The 22,632-nt window shown below is 39.3% G+C and overlaps 1 protein-coding gene across 8 annotated transcripts in view; it reads left to right on the top strand.

Moving 5' to 3' along the window:
- LOC137195106 (uncharacterized) overlaps nt 1-22,484 on the top strand; it is a 65,355-nt gene extending 42,871 nt beyond the window's left edge. For 5 of the 8 annotated variants that reach the window (XM_067607176.1, XM_067607181.1, XM_067607174.1 and 2 more), the window contains 12 exons: nt 2,265-2,379; nt 2,767-3,380; nt 4,506-4,587; nt 4,702-4,792; nt 6,393-6,520; nt 6,811-6,902; nt 10,662-11,079; nt 12,552-12,671; nt 12,799-12,880; nt 16,799-16,888; nt 21,289-21,366; nt 22,150-22,484. In XM_067607176.1, coding sequence (XP_067463277.1) covers nt 2,265-2,379; nt 2,767-3,380; nt 4,506-4,587; nt 4,702-4,792; nt 6,393-6,520; nt 6,811-6,902; nt 10,662-11,079; nt 12,552-12,671; nt 12,799-12,880; nt 16,799-16,888; nt 21,289-21,366; nt 22,150-22,201 — 1,962 coding nt within the window. In that variant the 3' untranslated portion in view covers nt 22,202-22,484. The remainder of the gene's footprint in view (nt 1-2,264; nt 2,380-2,766; nt 3,381-4,505; nt 4,588-4,701; nt 4,793-6,392; nt 6,521-6,810; nt 6,903-10,661; nt 11,080-12,551; nt 12,672-12,798; nt 12,881-16,798; nt 16,889-21,288; nt 21,367-22,149) is intronic. The other 3 variants (XM_067607175.1, XM_067607177.1, XM_067607178.1) reach the window with 3 other exon arrangements.
- The last annotated feature ends 148 nt before the right edge of the window (nt 22,485-22,632 follow it).

Below are 22,632 nucleotides of genomic sequence, written 5' to 3'. Positions count from 1 at the left end.
CATATTGTAGACACACATTTAGTGGCTGGTGCCATTTGTTTTGTTTTGTCAGTCGTATTGTCATGTATCCTCTAAGAGCATATGTTTTTTTTTTGTTGTTTTTTTTGGGGTTTTTTTGTTTCTCCTCTTTTTCTTTTTCTGTCTTTGTTTCTCCATTTGGGTGGGGGGATGTTTGTGTTTGTATTTTTAATAAATTTGAGAACTTATAAATAAAATATTTTTTAAAAAAGGCGTTTATAGCCTGTGATTAAAAAAATGTGAAGTTGCTCATTTAATTTTATATTTCCAAGAATATGTGGCTGAGCATCTTTCTTAAAAAAAATAGCCTTCATCAATTAATATTGAGCCATGGCATCCAGTAAAGCGCTCCAATGTTGTGTGTGTGTGTGTATGTGTGTGTGTAAATGGGAGGAAGACGGGGTTATAAATCTGGACTTTACATTTCACATCCCTCATTTAGTCCCTGCACTTCTCACTTTAATATATTTCATCAAACTGGACATTAGATTGATAATTGCACTCAACCTGTACTGTTAATTTAATTATTTATTAATTATTTATGTTTAATTGTTGTTCTTATCACCTTCATATATTTCATACACTTTGTTTCTTTGTCCATAGTGCAGTCCATATTTCCTTTGTACAGTCAATATTTCATTTCAACTTTTATATCTGATTTCAAAACTACTATTCCATTCTGTAAATAGATTTTAAAATTTCAATTTAATTTTAATACTAATTTATTTCATTATGACTATTAAACACCCCTCCCCCAGAAATGTTTGACTTTATTAAATACCAGCAGAGGTCCGACTGCAGCAGAAACGTCACATTGAGAGAGAAACTGTGCACATTTACACACGAGACACAGCAGCTTAACTTCACTGGATAATTATCTGGATCTAGCGTTAATTAATGTTTTGTGTTCTTCTACACATCCAAAAGATCACACACTCGGTCCAGGTTCATACAGTGAAATTGTTTGGAGTAAAGCAGCCGTCCTGCTGATAAATCCTGAGCTCCATCAGAGCTGTCCAAAAAGTTGATAACTACAGTTTTCAGTAGTTGGGCTGTCGGGGACAATTCTAACTGGCATGTGTCAACTGGGCCTCCAGCCACCTGGAGGCTGCAGCTCCCCCAGCACCCCTACTTTCCGCAGCTCCCGCATCAGGCTGACTAGGAGAAAGCTCTGTACCACCAGGGAGTTTTGGAGTCAGTTTAACTCTTAATATTAAGGAGAACAAATCAGCTTTCTTGCAGCTTCTGGGGGAATCTGATGTCCAGTCAATTAAAAATATTGGGGTGGACAAATTTCCATGTTTCATATATAGAGGTCTAAACTGTGTTGATGGATGGTTGGTTTAAATGTCATGACACAAATGTCCTTTATGAAACTAAGACTGTGTAACGTGTTAGTATGCTGTAGAGGCCTGGCAGAAAATATAATAGTGCTGTGACTAAAGAACAGCTGTAACAGTTTAAAAAAAACACATGACTTCCATTTTTGGTTTCAAACACAAAAACATATTGGCTGACTGTACGCAGACCTGTTCATTCTTCAATCCAAAAAGGAAGAAAGATAAAAGGAATTTTTGATTGTTTTTTGCGATTGGATTCTGACACCAAAAACGGAAAACTGTTTTTTGGTCTGTTTTTTTGAAACAAATAATTGAATTACAAATGAATTATGGATTATTCGATGATACCTGGACAGTATACACACTCACATTGTGGAGACTTGCCTCCCTTTTGTGGACAAAAAGCAAGTCCCCATCATGTAAATCATAAAATTTTAGAGTGAAGACTTTGGTTAAGCTTAAGCTTGGTTAAGATTAGTTATTAAACGAGTAAACATTACTTTGTTACATTGTTGGGGCAATATACTTGCTGTTATTAGTCTTGACATGCTCATTGATGTGTTTTTAATTGTTGTTTTTGGACAACAACAGAGATGTATCCCATAATGTAAAGGAATGATATATCAGGCTTTGGATATAATTGTATGAAGGATCAGTTCATTGTTGGTTTGGCTCTGCACATGAGATTGAAAAATATAGAAAATCGCCAGCCTTATCCTTTAAAGCCAAAAGAGCCTGCACAGTTTTTGTACACTGTGTAGTGTGCAAACATATATCTTAACACAGTCACAAGATGAGTTTTCCTTGAATTTTGCAGGACACAGTACATTTTCCGTCCTGCACTATGATCCAGAGAAATGCCTGGGAATTAACCTTTACATCATACACTTATTTGTACGTGTGCGGCAGAGCTTCTCCCTGGATAGACAGCTGTGTGGTGGGATGTGTGCTTACCCAGAACTGGGGCCTTGGTTCCAGACTATAACACAGCATGCCGATGGGGATGAACCAGTGCATAGTGGTAATGAGTACAACACACAAACATAAAGGATTCCTATGTATACTGAGAGAGCTAAAGATTAAAGAACTGTGTAATTACACAACAAATGTTTTGGATATATTGCATGTGCTTCAGGAACATCATTTATCACCTGACATCCTCTATGAATAAATGAAGGAGACAGTCTTCTTAATTTACTTTTGGAAAATGTCAGGGCAGTCGTAGTCAAGGTAGCTCCATCATATACAGGAGCAGATATAGTAGTGGACAAACAAGTCCACCTGGACAAACTGCTGCACATAGGAGCAAAGCCAGAGCTGGGGAGAGAAAGAAGTGAATGTGCGGAGGGAGAATGTTTGCTCCACCAAGTGTACCCTTACATACACATGCTTGGTGGGTTTGACTCAGGTGGTGTTGACGAGGAACCGGAGCCAGACAGTGAGATATTGGAGGAGCTGGATGACCTGTCCAAAATCACAATGGAGCAGCAGATCAGCACCATTGAGGTTAACCTCAAAGTGTCCCAGGAGCTGCTGCAACAGGCGAATAGGAGCCTAGACACACTGGAAAGACACCTCCAGCTGGACCACAGAGGGGAGGATCAACTGAACTCAGTTACAGGGCTTAGAGATGCTCCTCCCTGTATCCATGCCTCCTCCTCTCGTGCCTTCTCTCTCTCCATGTCCTCCACAAATCTTTCTGGAGTTAGTACTGCTATTGGACCTCCTTCAAAGCAATACAGTCGCTTACTGCACAGGGGACATCATTGGACAAAGAACCTGGAGGCCCAGCTTTTGAGCAGAGATTGTGAACTCTTGAGCCAGGAAGAAGTGGCTTTGTGGCTGAGTCACTACCCAGCTGAACTGCGATATAAGCAGGACTGGTTGCTGGAACTTTCTTCAGCTTGCTACATGACAGACAGCCATTCAGAGGAAGCTAACCATAGCATAGAGGAGCTGAGCCAGTACAGATCAGCTCTGGACTACAGCCTTTTCAACATCCTCTCTGAGGAGAAGCTGCAGGTATATGGGAGCTGTGATGGGTTTACTCAATAAGACTGTTACAAATGTTTCTTGATACTGAGTTCAGTTTTTGTAACTCTTCATACACCACAACAGCAATCTGTGAGGATCAAACTGGAGAATTTTTGTTGCTTTGACACAAAATACTGTTTTGTTTTGTTTTGGCACTCAAACTCAAACACTGGCAAACCTCTGTGGATTTATAGCCCATTTTGCATGCTATACTTCACATACTCTTTTCAAAACTGTTCAAATTGAAGCAACATGACACAAAATTAAATGACACAGCTATTTGCTACAGTATGCTACATCTACATCTACTTTTACATACATTTTTGCTCAAAATGAGGACTGTAGATTTTGTCCCTCATCACATGGTAAGTGCATTTGGACGAGATATTAAAGGACCAGTGTGTAGGATTTAGTGGCATCTAGCAGTGAGGTTGCAAATTGCAACCAACTGAATACCCTTCCCCCTCCCCCTCCCCTTCCAAGAACCATAGACATCACCCATTGGTTTGTGGACTCCCGTTTTGAAGCCTCAGGTTTGTATTTTGACCATCGCTATCTTGGATTTTTGGAGCCAGAAGTGAACATATTTGGACGAGAGGGTGGAGGTGACTGAAACGCTAGCTTCTAGCTTTGTTAGCACAGTGAATTTACAGTCTGTAAATAATGGTAATTTTTGCTAATTGCTAATTTTTGCTAGAGAAAAACAACATTTTGTTTTAAACCATTAAAACCATTATGCCGTGGTTACGTTACCTAACCAATGTTGTTGTTGTGGTAGCAACATGCCTGTGACAGCACCCACCTGTCACTCAAAGCGGCCACATCCTTAATTATGCATAACTTAATATAACTTAACTTTAGCATAACGTAATAAAATTTAAACAGGTGGATTATATGTGTGAGTGAAAATCATTGGTAGCCCATTGATACTAATGATCGTGCAGCGGTGTTCATAATTTTGCAGTGGCAGTGCACCACTACAGATTGAATATAGGGTAAACACTGCACAAAATTCTACACACTGGACCTTTAAAGCTACATATTGTGAAATTAAAGGGTCAATACAAAAAGGTCCAATGATCGCAGAGTAAAGATGTGATATGTCTCCTCCAGACATCCAGTTCACAAGATGTCACAGTGGAGGTGTGCAGGCCAGTAGCCAGTGGAGGTCCACTGTTGGATACTCACAACACCAGTAAGACATTGATATTTCCTGTCACCATTCAAGGGTGGAATTATGAGGAAAATGTTTGCTAACTGGTCTCAATGCTTAACTGAAGTCAGTTCCTCTGTTTGTTTTTCTCTCCAGAGTATGAAAGCTCTTCAAACAACTGTGAGGGAACGGACACTGATCCTGGTGTAAGTGGAGGACAGGCACAGTATACACCCAACACTATCATGTAAGGAGACAGACATGGACCTGCTGTATGTGCTTCATATTGTTAAGTGTATTGAAACACCTGTGACTTTGGACTTTAAGACTCTTTGTGGTCGAAAATGTTTTTTCTTACAGTTACTTTCCATGGGCATTAGACTTTGACTAATCAGAATTATCTTTACTGGCCAAGCATGTTTATGCATGTAAGGAATTTGACTCTGGCTTACAATCTTCATAAAGATAAGGATATAGAGATATATAAGGAATGTCTATATATGTGTGAAACTGCTTCTGTGAACTGTAAATAGTGCAAAGAAGTGCTGAGATAAATATTATATGATAAAAAAAGTGACATTACTTGATATACATATGTGCTGGTTATGTAGGCTTACAGTATATATAATATAATATAATATAATATAATATAATATAATATAATATAATATAATATAATATAATATAATATAATATAATATAATATAATATAATATAATATAATATAATATAGGTGTGTGCAGGGTTTGTCTCTGGAAGGTTGTTATCCCTTCCCTCTGCTGAAGGAAATCAGTACTATTGTTTCTTCTCCCCACTGAATTTGTCAGTCTAATACTGTAACTCTGTCATTTGGGGTCAGGCAGGCACTGAGTACATACTTTTAGCATGAGTTTAGCTTACTTTGTCTTTTGGCCTATCCAAATATTCAAAATACACAGGCATCAGAGAGGAGGATGATCATAATCTTGCCACTTTTAAATACTGTATATGTATGTAAGTATGTATGTACGTAAAGAGGCAATCCTCCATTTTGCTTTAGTTAGTTTTCTCTTACCCCTGGCTCACAGGTGTGTCTCACTGTCAATGCCTCATTTTTTCTTAGTCTAGATGCTTCTTTGCATCTTATTGCCCTCCAATTATTTTAGTAACCATTCATACTCTGATATAGGACTGTAGATTACAAGGAGATACCTGCCTTTTTTCAATCTAAACCTTGTTTGGCTAACAAGATTGCAAACAACCCACTCCGTAGGGGCGGCTGTGGCTCAGGAGGTAAAGCAAGTCGCCAGATTTTGTACAGTATAGAAAAACATGTTGAACTGTAACAGGACTACCACACTCACAGAAAAACAGTTCAATGTTTTTCTATAAACTGCTAATATTTGTACATCCCACAATGCCTCAGTCTCATCCTCCTCTCCTTTCAAGGTTTCAAAGGGCTATTCTTCACTTTTTCCCCTTTCTGCTATGTGAGGAGCAGAAAGAGGAAATACTGCAACTGCAGTATGTGCACAGATTTTGGATAAACTTTTAGACTTTTTCTTTTATATGTTGAGTTAGTGTGGCTGTGAAAGCATGTTGTGGTGTTCTCAACAGAGTAACTGGAGAACAAGCAGGGTTGATGGATGGAGTGTGAGGCTTGAGGCATCTTCACTGGATATTCATAGATTCTGCAACTCTCAATGAGGGAAGAGTAGAGTGGAACATATTAGACAAAATATGATTGACTGAGTCTTTTGGATAAGATCAGATTTTCCGGTCAATGTATTTACATGTTGTGACTACTGTATTTTTTATGTGGTCCAATTCAGAGTAATATTTTACTCACAATCTTTGTGTTTGTGCAGGACTCAGTCAGACATGGCTCTGCTGTCTGAACTCTCCAGCATCACATGCTCTCCAGCTCAGCCTCCAGAGAAACCCCACAGTATCAGTGGACTGGCCCTACCCTGTAACAGTACCCCACATAGCACAGGTAAAACCACACACTGAACACACTGGAAACATGCACTTAAAGCTTTCATGAAAAATAATTAGGGCTATGGTTTGACTGCTAATATTTTTTGACCTGCTGATAATAATAGGTGGATACTGTATATCAATCAAATCTCTATAAAATTTAAATCAACATAAGGAATGCAAGGCTATGCCAAATTGATGCTAGTATCATGAAAAATACTTAACAGATGGACAACAATGAAACTTTAAATGCAAGTAAAAGAGACCAGGTTTTCCCTGTCACTCATGTTGTGTTTTGACTTACAGATGTACACCAGCCCCTGATGACAGGTTTTATTGAGGCCAAACTCCCAGACTCCCTTGCCTGCAGCTACCTATGTTCAGTTCATCTCAGGACTGTGAGTTTCATCATGCCAATAGAAAACACAGTAAAGGTTCCCCTCATGCACTCATTCAATTCACAAGTGGGTATTTCATTAGATGACTCTGGACTGACCCAAATCATTCTGTAGGAGTATTAATACTTTAATAATGAATTACCTTGTTGTTAGGGCACCACCTCCTTTTTGGTTAGGATTTGTTAGTGCCAGGAGGGAGCACTAACCCTTGTAACGGGACAGAGTGCACAGTAAACTCTGCAGCCACACATTTCTCTGTTCTGTATTTCTCTGTTTTGTGTCTTCAGGTTGTGCTAGCCCATTGTTGCTAACTTTGGAGGTAACCCCCTTTACTTTTCCAGCATTTGGGGAAACAACAAATGTGACTTTTTAGCATTTATTAACTGACACACTGTAGTCTGTACTGTACATTTACTGCCAGACTGACAACTAGTGACCTTTTCCTCTGCCCCGCTCGCATCCACTGTCACTTCTCTGCCCCTCGTTCTTTCCCACTTGCTACGCAAACATACTCCTTAAGGGAGCCACGCTACCAATAGTTTCCCAGGCAACGACAAAGGTTGATTCACGTACCGGAACAGCGCTGCACAGAGACTCCCAAACACTATCGATCAAATATTAAAAAAATTTTTTTTGGGCTGGGGTCCTCGTTGTGTCATTATGGAGAAACACAGATTCAGTAAACGTTCAGTATGTTCAGTAAACATTGAGTACAGTTAGACCAAGCAGTCTCCATTTGGTTGGGCGAGTTTAAAGTTGTGAAAACAATGGGGGTTTTTTGAATACACCCCCGTTTTCACTGGTAATTTGTTAGTCTGTCCCTCCCGCCGCAGGAAATAATGGATTACTCCTGGAAAGGTATTGATGTAGCACTTTTCTCCTTATGAAAATAACACAGAGATTATTCGACCAATGAGAATTTAGTCAGACGAGAGCATATCGACCAACTAATCGACCAGTCGACCAGCAGACTACAGCCCTACTTGTTGCAATAAAAGATTAAATATGGATATATTTGGTTGAAAAACAAATACAAGAGATGTCTAAGGAGTTTTCTTGAGTTCTTGGAGGCCAGCTCAAAGAGGAATCTCTTTGAGGCTGTTTTTATAAGTTGGAATAAAACGGGAGGAGTGCTGGTTCTAAAGGGTTTCGCGCTGAATTATTGATGAATATTCAATTTCTTTGTTCTAGGGGCTTTAGGTGTGGCTGGTGCTTTGTAGCCTGCGTCTCCTGAAGTAAGGGAATTTGGGGAAATCTAATTCTGAGTTTTTACATGCATCTTTCACTCCAGCTACCATATTCCATAATATACAGTCCAGACAGTAAATATTTAGACAGTTTGTTCTTAAGACTCTCTCATTCAATACGAAATATAGTATAATAATATAGTAATGTTGAGTAGGTTTACATCAATATGGAAAGAACTGTGTGGGAGATACACTTAAGTCCTGTTAACACATAGTGCCCAAAGTGTAGAGGTTCAAAAGCAATTGGACAGATACGACAAAATGATCATATTTAATATTTTGTGGAAAATCTTCTGCAGTCAATGACTGGCTGAAGTCTTGGACCCTCAGACATAAGCAGACGCTTTGTATCTTTCCTGGTAATGCTCTGCCAGGCCTTCACTGCAGACACCTTCAATTCTTGCTTGTTGTGGACTCTCTGCCTTTAGTCTGGTTTTCAGCAGGTGGAATGCAGCTCTATGGGATTGAGATCAGAGGCCTGTATTACGAAGCAAGTTCAACATACCCGAGATATCTTTTCGTTATCTGGCTTCACTGAACCTAACATTGGCCGTCCAGATAACTAATACTACGAAGCTGGTTATCAGCTAGCTCAGTCAGCCCAGGGTTTTCCTATCCAGCTACGAGCGTGCTCATGTGAAAGAGGTGGGGTTGTTAATTATGAGCAACATCATCAAAACCATGAATGAAGTACTTCATGATATGAGATGAAACAGTGATACGAAGTACCTGCAGAAAACGTATATTTAAGAGACAGCAAAAAGTCATATTCAAAGAAGTGAAATGAAAATGACAGCCTGTAATCATACAACAGAATAAGAAGATGTAGAAACACTAGCAATAATTTCCACATATTAAAAGTAGGCTACGGCTTAAAATACATGTAGGAATTATTATATATGACTTAAGTACAGATAGAGTATTTTTTGCTATTTAGTTAGATGATGAGGAAACCATTCTGAATATGTCACAGAAAAAAACAAACTTAAAAGTAGTGCCAGACTGTCTCTGCTACCGAAGCAAAGAGTGGAAAAGTAGTTGATGATGAGGTCTATCTGACCCAAATGTTGCATTTATAATCATGGGAGCCAATTAACAGTGCATGGATTATTTTTCTGATAAAAGACAATATTTCATTTTTATTTCTAGTTATCATCACACAGTTGTCTCTTGTTATTCTGAGCTGCAGTGATGGAATCAGAGTGTAAAATCATCCACACTGTCAGCTGTCACACTGGGGATAAATAAACTTTATACTATTAAAATGCAGCTAAAATCATCATTATGTGATTAGTGTCATAAACGATCTCTCCATTTGTTAGAAGCTCTGTTTTAAAACCAGAGTGGAAATAGAGAGTCTGGAACAATAAAATGTTTCCACTGACCTATAAAAATATATATTGCTTTTTTTACTTGTCACTTAACTGTAAACTCAGGACTTTTGTCAATGTCGGGATCTTGGAATCAGACTTAAACCTGAAGTTACATCACTAACCCCAAAACCTGCTTTGTAGTACAGGCCTCTGGTGATTGACTCGGCCAGTCAAGGATACTCCACCTCTTCACCCTGAAAAGCTCTTTGGTTGCTTTGCCGGTATATTTAGGATTGTTGTCCTAAGTTTTGTTTCATCAGTCCTTAGGACTTTGTTCCAGAACTCTTCTGCTTTCTTTTTGAATGTTGTTGTGAACTGCAGCCTTCCTTTCTGTTTTTGAGGATTACTAAGGGTTTGCATCTTGTAGTGAATCCTCTGAGGTTCTGTTCGTCAAGTCTTGTCTTGATCGTTGACAAGAAAACATGTCTGCCTACACCATGGAGAGCATTCCTGATTTGCTGTCTATTCATAAAAGGCTTTTTATTCACCATACAAATAATTTACTGCTCATCCACAAGACTAGTGCTCTTTAGTCTACCCAATTGTTTGACATTTTCTAGTTTTCCTGTGTTCATCTGCTTCTTTACAATGTACCCAACCATTGATTTTAGCAAACCAACTAGATTTTTACTTTTTTTCAGGATCATTATTATCTTCTTCACTTGCATGGTCACCTCTTTACTCCTCATATTGACAGACAATTCCACCTTAACCTAAATAGCAACTCTAAATCAAATCTGAGCCGTGTGTAAGCTCTTTTGTGCTGAACTAACATTAAAATGACGCACAGCAGCCCAAAAAAATTTAGTAGCCACATGTCCAATTTTTGAACCCTTGCAATTTTTACACTATGTGTTAAAAGTCCTATATCTCTCACACAGTTCTCTCTATATTGATGTTAACCTACTCACATTAAAGGTGAGACTTGGCATTTTATGTACTATCCATTATTTTATTTCAAATTGAATATGCACAGAGACCGAAGAACAGAAAACTGTGTAACTGTCCAAATACTTAATGCCCTTCACATTTGGATACACTGTATGTTCTGTGTTGGTCCAAGAATATTTGAGAATATTGTCCTGTAAGACAATAATGAGTTCTTAAAGCTGACACATATGTGCTGTGACACTTTTCAGCCTCCACCTTTCAAGGTAGACTCTTCCAGCAGTCCCCAGGGCTTCATCACAGCCAGCCAGGTAGAGGGGCTGTTCACAGATACTAAATCTCCCAGCCCCAGCGTCCACAGATGCTGCAGCACTATGGAAGGAGAGCAGAAACAAGAACAGGAAGAGGAAGGAGCAGGAGAATCTGAGAAGGAGCAGAGTGAAGAGAGACAGGAGGAAATGGATGGAACTAGTCAACGTCAACTAGGGGTATATGTGGAGGATGAAGAGAGGGACAGGGCTGACGAGGGACTTGAGGAAATGGAGCAAGGATTACAGAGGGTCAAAGAGTGCAAAGGAAAAGAAAATAGAGAGGAGGAGGGTGAGGGAGGAAAGCATGTTGTAGAGGGCAGTGAGGAAGAGGAGCATAGCTGGTGTAACCCACAGAGAGGTGAGAACCAACAGGCTGTACAAACAGCACCAACATGATTGATGAAGTGCTGTGTGCAGGACTCCTGCAGTACAATGTATCATTAGAGATTAATGTTCTGCATTTAAATGGTAAATGGTAAATGGACTGTACTTGTATAGCGCCTATCTAGTCTTCCGACCACTCAAAGCGCTTTTACACTACGAATCACATTCACCCATTCACACACATTCATACACTGAATGGGTACATGGGCTACCATGCAAGGTCCCGACCTGCCCATCAGAGGAAATCTAATCATTCACACACTGATGGTACAGCCATCAGGAGCAATTTGGGCTTAAGTATCTTGCCCAAGGACACATCGACATGTGGACTGGAGGAGCCGGGAATCGAACCACTGATCTTCCGATTAGTGGACGACCTGCTAAACCTCCTTTAATAATAAAACTGTACTCACCAAGTTAATAGCTCATATCTTGGAACATGGTGACAACTAAAAATAAGTCTGATGGGTCAAGAAACATGAGCAATGATGATCAGAGGGGCAACCGAAATCTGATCTCATGCTGCACACACAGCATGAATAGTTTTTCACACAGTGGCAGGGCACAGTAAAAGGCTTTATTTATTGATGAGGTATTGAAGGTGTGCTGGTTCTTACAAACTGCAGTAAGAGACTCTCCTGTTTCTGCTTAGTCCATTCTCGGCCATGTCTCATTTTGAAGATGCATTTTGATGAATGATAACTGTGAGCACTAACCTTGGTCAGTGACAAATACATTACGTATCCTGTACAGTAGCTGCTTCACAATAAATGCGATTCATCAGGTGAATGCTTTTAATGTGAAGCAGCAGCAGTAGGAAATGTTGGGTTAGCATTAGAAGTAACTTAATCCAGCTCTTAAACAGCCGTAGGAGAGTGAACAGCAAACTGCAAGGTTGATGTCAATTAAATGAAATTAAAAACAATTATAAAAATGATAAACTAATAATGAACACTACTATATAAAATAAACACATTTAACTACAAAAAAGGAACTTGACTTAACTCTCAAATATTGACATCTATTTAAAAAAAATGCAATATCTGTAGTATAATTTCAATCACAGTCCCTCTCACTACTGGAAACATGTTAAAACTACAGATTTTAGTTTGAAAGCTTGCCATCAAGTCTGGCAACCGTCAACTATTCCTTGTGCAATGCTACTTTATTCATTTATCCCCATAGTTCTTTAGAAAGATGATAAACAGAACTGGCCTTGGATGGTTGTGATCATTTAGTCTTCCAGACTGATTTGGCTCTCAAGGGAAAATATTTTCTGAAGCCATACTGAAAGAACATGCTAATGTACTTATAGCTCAGGGGCACTATACATAAAAATAACAATAATAAAAACTTAAATCTAACAGATGAATATTTTTTGAATTCAGTGGAAGAGCGTTTCCATTGTGGTTTATGGAGCATTATGCATTTGACTTTGCTTTACAGATGTGGGATCAGAAGTGGGGAAAGAGGAGGATGGAGATGATATTGAGGACAGAAGGAAGAAATTAATAGGATTATCTGGCAATTGTGAAGAAGTAGGAGACAACACCTTTGTTAACATCAGTAAGCAAAAAGACATGACGGTGTAACAAATCTTGAACTGTGTGACCTTCAGTTTCATTGGGAATAGTGCAATGTGTGCATTATTGGGTTGTAAGTGTCTAAGTCTTGGATTGATATGTCCATGCAGGTGAGCTTGGTGCAGACACAGTGGCTGCAGATCCAGAGAACAATATAGAGCTCAGTCCCCATTTATTGGAGGACACCAACAGGTGGGTGACAGCAGCTACAGTGTTTGTTACATGTGTGCCAGAACCCCAATCAACTCATGACCCTCCAGCCCAAATATGAACGGCCAGACACGGGGAGTAGCAGAAGCATTAGCAGTGAAGTCAACTGCTGACGGTACTGCTGATTGATTATGGATCTACTGCTAGTATCAGACTGTGGAATTTAAAAAAGCATTTAACAGACTTGATTCTTGCTTATTTGTTAAGGAAGAAGTAGCGAGTAGTAATATTGTACAATAGGAACTAGAAAAAGAGCTGAGAGAGCTGAGAAAATGTAGACATGTAAAATGAATTGAAATGAATATCTAAGGAGCTATGAGCTGAGATGCATTGCTAAAAAAGCTGAAAGCTAAACTGTATTATTGTCAAAGTTGTTCACTTGTGATAAGTTGTTGAAAAAAACTTATTTTAAAAAGTAGAAAAGGTAGAAAAAAAGTTGCAGGCTTAAAGTTTAACATTTGAATGGTTTCTGTAGCTTAAAGTACACAGAAGTAGTAGTTGGCCAAAAAACACACAGAAGAACAATAAATTGTAAAGCACTGCTGAAAATGCAAAAATCTGAAATTAATTACTTATTTTTAAATTCCAGCCTTGTCCGTGGCTACCTGGTAAGCTCCTTTCATCATCTGGAGGCTTTTATCTTGAAAAACAAGTTTCATCCTGAGCTTCCTGTTAATATACAGTTACTGTCAGTGACTTTTATGTTGAAAGACTAGGTCCATCCCTAGTTTCCTGTTAACATACAGTGACCGTTGGGAACTTTTATTTTGAAAAAAAAAGCGTCATTCTGAGCTTCCAGTTAAAATAGAGTTACCCTATTGGGCTTTTATTTTGAAATATTGTGTGGGTAAGTGTTTGTGTGTGTGTGTGTGTGTGTTTCCTTTAAAACTATAAGAAGTTAGACAAAAAGTAGTACTTGGGTGGAATAAACCTTTAAAACTATATCATTAGGCTGAAAGTACTATTAGGGTGAAATAAACCTTTAAAACTATAAGTAGTTAGAAAGTCACAATGTTCACCGTAGTTTATGGTAAAAATGGTATACTGGCACAAACACATTTCATTGTGGGTTGGCTTGGTAAAGCACAGCTAAAGTGAACTGACCCGGGCTAATTAAAAAACCCTACAAGTGTGTTTTGGTGAGCCATTACATTGGCGACTGCAGTAGCACCTGTGACTGGCAGACAAATCTCTTCTCTGTTATCTGGAATCTGGACATGACACACAGACTGGCAGCTCCTGGTCATATAATATTATACAGATATGACATAAGAAAAATATCATAAACGTGTATTTAAATTGGCACGAAAAATTACATTTATAATGGTTAAAGGAGGAAAGTAAGTAAATCAGTCTGCATTCATCTATAAATGAATGTGGGTGATTCTTACAGTATCTGCTGTCTACAGCTGCTTTATACTATATGAAAAGCTTCTCCTTCACTTCATTTAATCCCTGCAGCATCTGAAGGCAGCAGGACAGATATGATGGTTTGAGAAGTGATGTGCCACAGCACGCACAGCTGTCTACTGTGTTTACTGTCAATGAATCACATGCAAATTACACCCGGCTACAGAATAATCACACACACCTCTGCACACATCAGACTGGTTGGTTATAATTCAATGTTCTGCCTGTTTATGTGGGAGATGTCAGGTTACTGCAACTCATTAATCCTGTGCATCATAGCCTCTTTTCCAACTTTCCTGTAACAAAATTACTGTTTCATGTTTTATTCTTGAAATGTACAGTGCAAACGCTGTTGTCACACCACTTACCACTTAATGATGTGATCTTTAAGACATGAGAATTAAGGCTTAAATAGCATCAGTCCAATGCGATCATAAACAGGCTTCCGATTTTTAAAAATTATTTATCTCAATCATTGTACTAATCAACTGTTTAAAAAACCCACACATCTGCCTGTCACATTGTGATGTTCTGCACACCTAGACAATATGATTTCCTACAGAAACCTCTTAGTGAGCTATTGTTTTCATGCTTCACTGTAATTGGCTCAGCTGTTTCAGAGTTGAGACCAGAGATGTGACTTGCAGTGTATTTATTAATCACCATGCCCTCTTTATCCAGTGCTTTTGCACTTTGTGTCGACACACATATCAGTGCTGCTTGAAAGTTTGTGAACCCTTTAGAATTTGATCTATTACTTCATAAATATGACCTAAAAATGTGATCAGATTTCCATGCAAGTCCCAAAACTAGATAGAGAGACATCAATTTACCTCAATAAATAAACAGGTGTAAGGTTTTTGTCTTATTTGTTTAATGATCCAATGTTACATATTTGTGCGCGGCAAAAGTATGTGAACCTCATTTCATTTGAAGGGGAAATTAGGGTTGGGTGTTTCAGTCAATGGGATGAAAATCAAGTGTGAGTCTAGGAGGCCCTGTCTTATTTAAAGAAGGGAAATTTGGGTCTTCCCTATTAAAGTCTGAAGAATGGCTGATACTCACCAGGCTGGAAAGAGTTGCAAAACCATTTCTAAAGAGTTTGGACTCCACCAGTCAACTGTCAGGCAGATTGTGTACAAATGGAAGACATCCAACACTATTGTTACCCTCCCCAGGAGTGGTCGAACAACAACGATCACACCATGAGCAACGCGTGTAGTAGCCTGGGAGGTCACAAGGGACCCGAGGGTAATGTCTAGGAAACTAAAGGCCTCTCTTGCAGTGGCTACAGGCAATGTTTCACCATCAGGAGAACACTGAACATCAATGATGTGCATGGCAGAGTAGTAAGGAAAAAAGCCACTTATCTCCAAAAAGAACATTGCTGCCGTCTACAGTTTGCTTTAGACCACGTGGATAAGCCAGGAAGTGATTGGAAAAATGTTCTGTGGATGGATGAGACCAAAATCGAACTTTTCACCTTGAATGAGAAGCATTATGTTTAGTGATGACCAAACACTGCATTCCAGCATAAGAGAAGAGCCTTATCCCATCTGTGAAACATGGTGGTGGCAGTATCATGATTTGGGTCTGCTTTACTGCCTCTGGACCAGGAAAGCTTGCAATCATTGAGTTCTGAGAACTGAAGTTCAACAGAAAGTGGGTCATGCAGTAAGACAATGACCCTAAACATACAAGTTGCTCTGCCAAAGAATGGCTAGAGCAGAAGAAAGTGAATGTTTTCGAGTGGCCGAGTCAAATTCCTGACCTCAATCCTATAGAAATGCTGTGGAAGGACCTGAAGCAGGCAGTTCATGCAAAGAAGACCAAGAACATCCCCAAGTTGAGACTGTTTTGTAAGCCGATATGCAGAGTTGATAAACAGTTACCAGAGACGTTTGGTTGACATAATTGCTGCAAAAGGGGGTCACACCAGTTACTGAAAGCAAGGGTTCACATACTTTTGCCTCATACAAATATGTAAGATTGGATAATTTTCCTCAACAAATAAGTAAAAAGTTTTATGTTTTTGTCTCATTTGTTTATTGGATTCCCTTTATCTAGTTTTAGGACTTTTAGGAAAAATCTGATCATGTTTTAGGTCATATCTATGCAGAAATAGAGACAATTCTAAAGGGTTCCAAAACTTTCAAGCAGCACTATATACACCAAAATAGCAGTTACACTTGGAGAAGCCCACATAGTCCATGTACCTAAGACCTACCACTTTGAACTGGTTGTTGCACTTGTACAAATAAAATAGGGCCCAAACTATTAATTATAGAAGACATACTTTCGGCAATGCACATGACTGTGCTTATAAGCTATATTACTGATTATATTATTCAGTGACCTGGGAAGACGGGCCCCCTCCCTTCCTGCTCATGCTTCAGTGACCTCTATCTGCTTGGTTTTGACTTTAAATTAATAATTCCAGGATGATTATTATTATTACAGTAATTTAACGATTGTGTTCTCCTTTTTCAGAGCCCATTCAACACTCGATGATGTGTTGCAGGGCTTTGTAGTGGAGGGCATTAGGGAGAGCCCAGGACCAAGTAAATGGGTCACTACGATGTGAGTACCAAGCACACACAAATGCAACTGGAGGTTGATTAAGGTGCCCCTGATTTCAGAACTACTAAAATGTTCACTTCTTATACCTTTTTCAGTTTATTTTGAGGGGGAAAGACAGCACAGTTAATTATGCAGAGAAGTTAATTATTTTCTCTACAACATTCCAACATTTCAAGAGTGGCACTGGGGCCTGAGCATTGTGGTGTTCATCTCTCTGTCTAATGCCTGGGACACAGAGCCTGTGTGAGAAGAGGGTGTGCATCGCGGAACCTCTTTTCATTTCGGCACCCATGTTAACAAGAAAAAATAGATGTCAGCAAAAATAGACAGGGAAAATGATCAGCTGACAGTCATATTGACATCATACCAGCAACGATACACCTTTCACTATGGTTTCAGTGTCTATATCTGTACAGTATGTCACAGACATTAAGTGTCACCACTGTGGGTCAGCCTGCGCTGTGCATCCCGAGGCAGGCAGCCTCTGTGGCAGGGAGCTCAGGCACGGAGAGTCAGTAAAACGTGGAGCTTCTTTCCTCTACTACTTTCTGTGATATTAGTTCAAACTGTGGCTCCTGCCTCTTGTTTTACCTGCTTCCAGGCGGAGATTTGGTGTTGTTATTTTCCTTATTTGTTGTCAGTTTCCCTCCAGACAGTTAGTTTGGAGGTTTGTTTGTTGGAGTGTGTTTGGCTTGTTTGGGGAACTTGGTGTCCTCTGGAGGGATTCTCTTCACTTGGAGCAGTTACAGTGGGCATTTATCAAAATAATAATAATTGATCATAATAATTAATAATAACAATAACAACAACAACAATAATAATAATAATAATAATAATAATAATAATAATGATCATTATAATCGATAAAAAACCCATTCTGTGTGAGGAGTATGTGTGACTGCCACAGAAGTAGCCCCAACCATGCCTGTCAGAAAGAAAGCCGCTTTCACCTCATATATTATTTATTTATTTTTAACAATTGAGCACACGCTTCTTTTTCTGACTAAATATAAATGAAATTTATAATAAAATGATATGAAACATTCTACTATTGATGGCTATTATCAAAGTCAGCTGTCTGTGTGGAAACCACAGGCCTGCGAGACAGAAGTCAGCGACACACATGCGCTGCTCAAGTAGAGGTAGGCTGTGTGGCCTAGGGTAGACTTGGTGCAGGGCAAAGTCCAGCTGGGTGACAGATGAAAGATGAAAAACGGAATAAATGAGTGTAGAAACATACTTAATGCAGACATGCTGATACAGGACACCAAAGGTGACTGAATAGTTTGAGTATGAAAATTATTTGAGTCATATGCTATGGCCTTCAGATCTCTACCCTGCTGAACACCTATGGGAGATTTTAGAGTGATGTGTTAAACATGCTCTCCACCACCATCATCAACACTAAATGAGGCAGTAACTTCTGGGAGCATGTGTATCCCTCCAGTAGACTTCCACACACTGCAACAATCTATGGCATGGAGAACTGAAGCTGCTGGAGGCTCGTGATAGAACAACACCTTGCTAACACACTGCAATGAAAAGGTTTTCCTTTCATTTGTCACCCATCTGTATATTAACAGCTTTTTCGTTTTGAAATATGTTTTCATGGACCACGGTGTTGGTCCTCTGGATAGTTATCCAGAAGACCCACACTGTGGTCCATGAAAACATATTTCAAAATGAACACCAGGACTTGTATAAGACCTGCTGTGAATATTCCAGGGGCCCTAATTACTAAAAACCCCAAGGCTAAAAGAAGCTCCTAAAAGGGCAAGTTAGGAGGAACTCCTAAAGGTAAGGGGTCCTAAATGTAGGACTCGTACATTTTTGTTCTAAGAGTAATTCACAAAAAGTATTAGCGCTAAAAGCAGCTCTTAAGTCTGAGAGAAGTTACAGGAAGCCCAGAGGACTCCGAGTCACACAGACCTGGTAAGTCAGCTGCTGCAGGTAATAAGCCTTTTTAGTCAGTTTTTTCAAAAAATGGGAGGGATCAAGCTCACCTAAAAATTGAAACTCTCCAATGTCACAGGAGCTGATGGTTTGCCCAACACTCTGCTACTGGGAAACTAGAAAAATGTAGTCTGCTGGGCAGATTAACTTGCAGTATCTATCAGAATTTTTTTTATCAAACAAAGAATGCTCTTCAGAGGACAAATTGCTCTTAAATCCCTTAAAGGTTCTATATGTAGGAATCTGAAATTTTCTTCTCATTAGTGACATCTGTGGCCGTTAAGTGAGGTCCAGTCAACATTCTGGTGACTACTGCAGGTGATGTCTTTTTCCTCTCTTACACTACTCATAATAACATAAAAGATCTCTAATGTTGTGTTTTGCAGCATGTTTCAGCATAGCATCTCTTACTCACAGTCAGTCAGTTCCCCACTCCCCCACCCCCCACTGTACGTGCACACACAAAGACACACACAGATGCTCCTGCTGCACCGTGGCCGCTGGCTGGTGAGAGCCAATCTGCACCACCCAACTTGCACAAATCATCATCATACCATTTGAACCTGACCCGACCCACAAACCACCAACTTTTTTTCAATCAATCAATCAATCAATTTTTATTTATGTGGCGCCAAACAAAAGTCATCTCAGGGCACTTTTCACATAGGTCAAGACCGTTCTCTATAATTTACAGAGACCCAACAATTCCCCCATGAGCAAGCACTTGGCGACAGCGGTAAGGAAAAACTCCCCTTTAACGGGTAGAAACCTCAAGCAGAACCTGGCTCTTGGTGGGTGGCCATCTGCTTTGACCGGTTGGGTTGAGAGAGAGTCATAACAATAACAATAACAGCAGCAATAGCAGTAGCAATAGCCAGGGAAGGATGCCAACAGGACTTCGAAGGACCACGAAGGCTAGGCCTGCAACCCAGGGTTTCCTGCGAGATGAGGAAGCACAAAAAACTCCGGGGAAGAAGCCAAGTTAGTGACATGCATTGATGTTACATGAATGCATACAGATGGACAGGAGGAGGAGAGAGGAGCTCAGTAGATCATGGGAAGTCACCAACCATGTTTACTTAAACCAGTAGGCTCAGTGAGCTGTTGGCCAGGGAGCAACGCGCTGTGGTCAGGGAGCAACATGTTTTGGCTGGGGAGCAACGTGCTGCGTTTTTGTTGTGAAATATGTGCTTATTACCACCTTTGAAAAACAAACAGGAAAAACAAAAGGGGTAAGTTATGCTCTGCTATAACTCTGGAGCTTGTTATCTGCTTTGTTGAGGAAATAATATTGTTTTAGCTGTGTGCACGCTTGGGAGAGGGCAACTTGTCATTGCGGGGGTGTTTTGTGCTGAAATGTGTAGTGGTTGACAAGGGCAGCTCGCTGTCTCATTAGCTAGAGAGTTAATATCTGCAGGGTCTTTCTACTCGGATAGCACCATTTTTGTTGTGTTGTGTCGTTATGCTGGTGGTTTGTTGAAGTTAGCGGTAGAGAGGCAAGGCACTTGGGAGCGTGCAAAAACGTCACTTCCGTTGGAAATCCAGCCTGGGTCCTTCAAATAGAAATCAGTCCACAGGCTGTTACAGACAACTTGGAAAGTTGGGGAAGGTCTTAATTTTTACATTACATTACTACCTGTTCACTCATTGGCAATAAAAAACATTAATACATGTGAATTGCTTCGCAATTCTACATAGAGAACCTTTAAGTGTACATTAATCAACAACCACAGTAAATATATAAAGCTGATTTCTCGGTGCTATAAATTTACCCATCAAAGGATGAAGAGCTTTTTGATCTACTGAAAAAAAACAAAAAACAACACAATATCAACAAGCAGATGGTGTTTGATGATAGATGCAATTCACTTGACAAGTCCATCTTATTTATCTTCATGTATGAAATCTGTGTCACAGAGTATAAAACCCATAACTTAATGAAATCTTTCCATGTATCTTTCTTTATCCTTCTATTGTTTCTTTCTTCATTGTTTGATTACACATTCACTAACACAGATCGGCCACCTGTCAATCAATTACTGTGAACATACTGAGTAGGTTCATTGATGAAACATGATGTCATCCACAGCAACAGGTTAAATGCCACCCCTTCTCTTAGTTTAGGAGTTCTCTCAGTTCCACACTAAAAGTTGCTTTCAGCAGCTTTGTGAATTAGGAAACTCTTGGAGGACTCCCAGTAGTAAGACAAGATACCTTGTGAAAATGGCTCCTGGTCCTCAGGTGATTCATCTGATTGATTTTGCAATCCTAATTTCCTCTAGGCCTCTCAGAATAGCAACAAAATATGCACAGTGCATAATTTTAGTCTTATTATACTGCTTGATACCTCTGTATTATAGAGTTGTTGCAGTCAGTCTTAAAATGACAAGTATTCATATAGTTATGCACTGCACAATATACAATATAATAGTGCCTCCCATGTCTAGGTGTCAGGTGTTTGAGGGGCAGACTGATGATGGAGGAGGAGACCCTGCACACAAACTGTCGGAAAACACTGTCAATTGGTAAAGTTTAAGATGTGTCTTGTTTCTTTTTCCCAAGTTAAGACAGCCTTTTACATACAGTGTATTTGTGAAACTGGGGGCAGAATATGACTATACACAAAAAGACATCTTTGACAGATTAAAAAAGCTTTGTGTACACATGCTTGCTGCTCCACTAATCAGTCTGAAAACCTGTCAGTCTAATAACAGGAAAAAATTACAATTTCCCAGACTGTCGCACCTGATAAAATTGACCATACTAAAATAAACGTCAGTCAGCACTGTTACAAATTAAGTGCAGGGTAAACACACTAAATTAATACCATACACATATTGTACATGCTTGCTTGCATTTTTTAGCTTTCTAACCTACAATAAAAGTTAAGGCAGACCCATTTTATAAAATTATTTAAAAAAGTGCAATACCTCAGAGTGTTTGCACCCCTATGTTACCCAAACAATATATACTTCAGTTGATTACAGTACAGCAACATGGAGGCAGCACACAAAGTACAAAGGAAATAAGTTTATTTCAGCGGACACTGAAGTAACAGCTGACAGCTGCAGCCTTTAAAGTTTGATTTAACATGTTTAGCTCACAGAAGTTGTGGCAGAATCATATGAGTTGAATTGAAATGTTTGAAACTCTCAAGTCAGCTGAACTGCCTGCTTTATTATTCATGATCCACAACAGTTGGCTAGTAATAATGCTGTTACACCATATTTAAAGGTCAGATCTAGCAGTACACTCATCTGAATAAGTCCTTGAGTTAATTATTTACAAAATATCATTGTTTTTCCCAGTTGTGACATCACGGTGACTGGCGGATCTGATCTGTGTGTTTTAGAATGGTGAAGTTTCATCAGTGCCACTTGAGTACAGGGGGACCAGATTCTTCATCAGCCAAACAAATCAAAGGAAACTGTTGTGTTTGTGTGAAAATGCAGATTAGTTTTGTTATTAGTGTTGTACTTCCTAGGATATTTTGTTTGTAGTGCACTGTTGCTAGTTTGCCATTTCCAGGAAAGTTTGTGATTCTATCAATTTTTATAATTTTACTCCAATTTACTAAAGCCAGTGCTGTAATCATTTTCTACTGTATTCACCTGGTTTAATAAAGGTTTAATAATATTAATAATATTTTTTTTATTCAATTCATTTTCAGAAATTATTTTGATGTACACAGATTATTTCTTTAGCAGCAGGTAGAATTCACACTATCCTAGAGGTCTGATTGAGTCACCAGGTTCATACATTACAGGCATTTGAGCTTAACATCTCCATGA

Source organism: Thunnus thynnus, chromosome 13, assembly GCF_963924715.1.
Source record: "Thunnus thynnus chromosome 13, fThuThy2.1, whole genome shotgun sequence".
Lineage (NCBI taxonomy): Eukaryota > Metazoa > Chordata > Actinopteri > Scombriformes > Scombridae > Thunnus > Thunnus thynnus.
The sequence above is the reverse complement of the archived record's forward strand: the minus strand, read 5'-3'. Positions and strand labels throughout refer to the sequence as shown.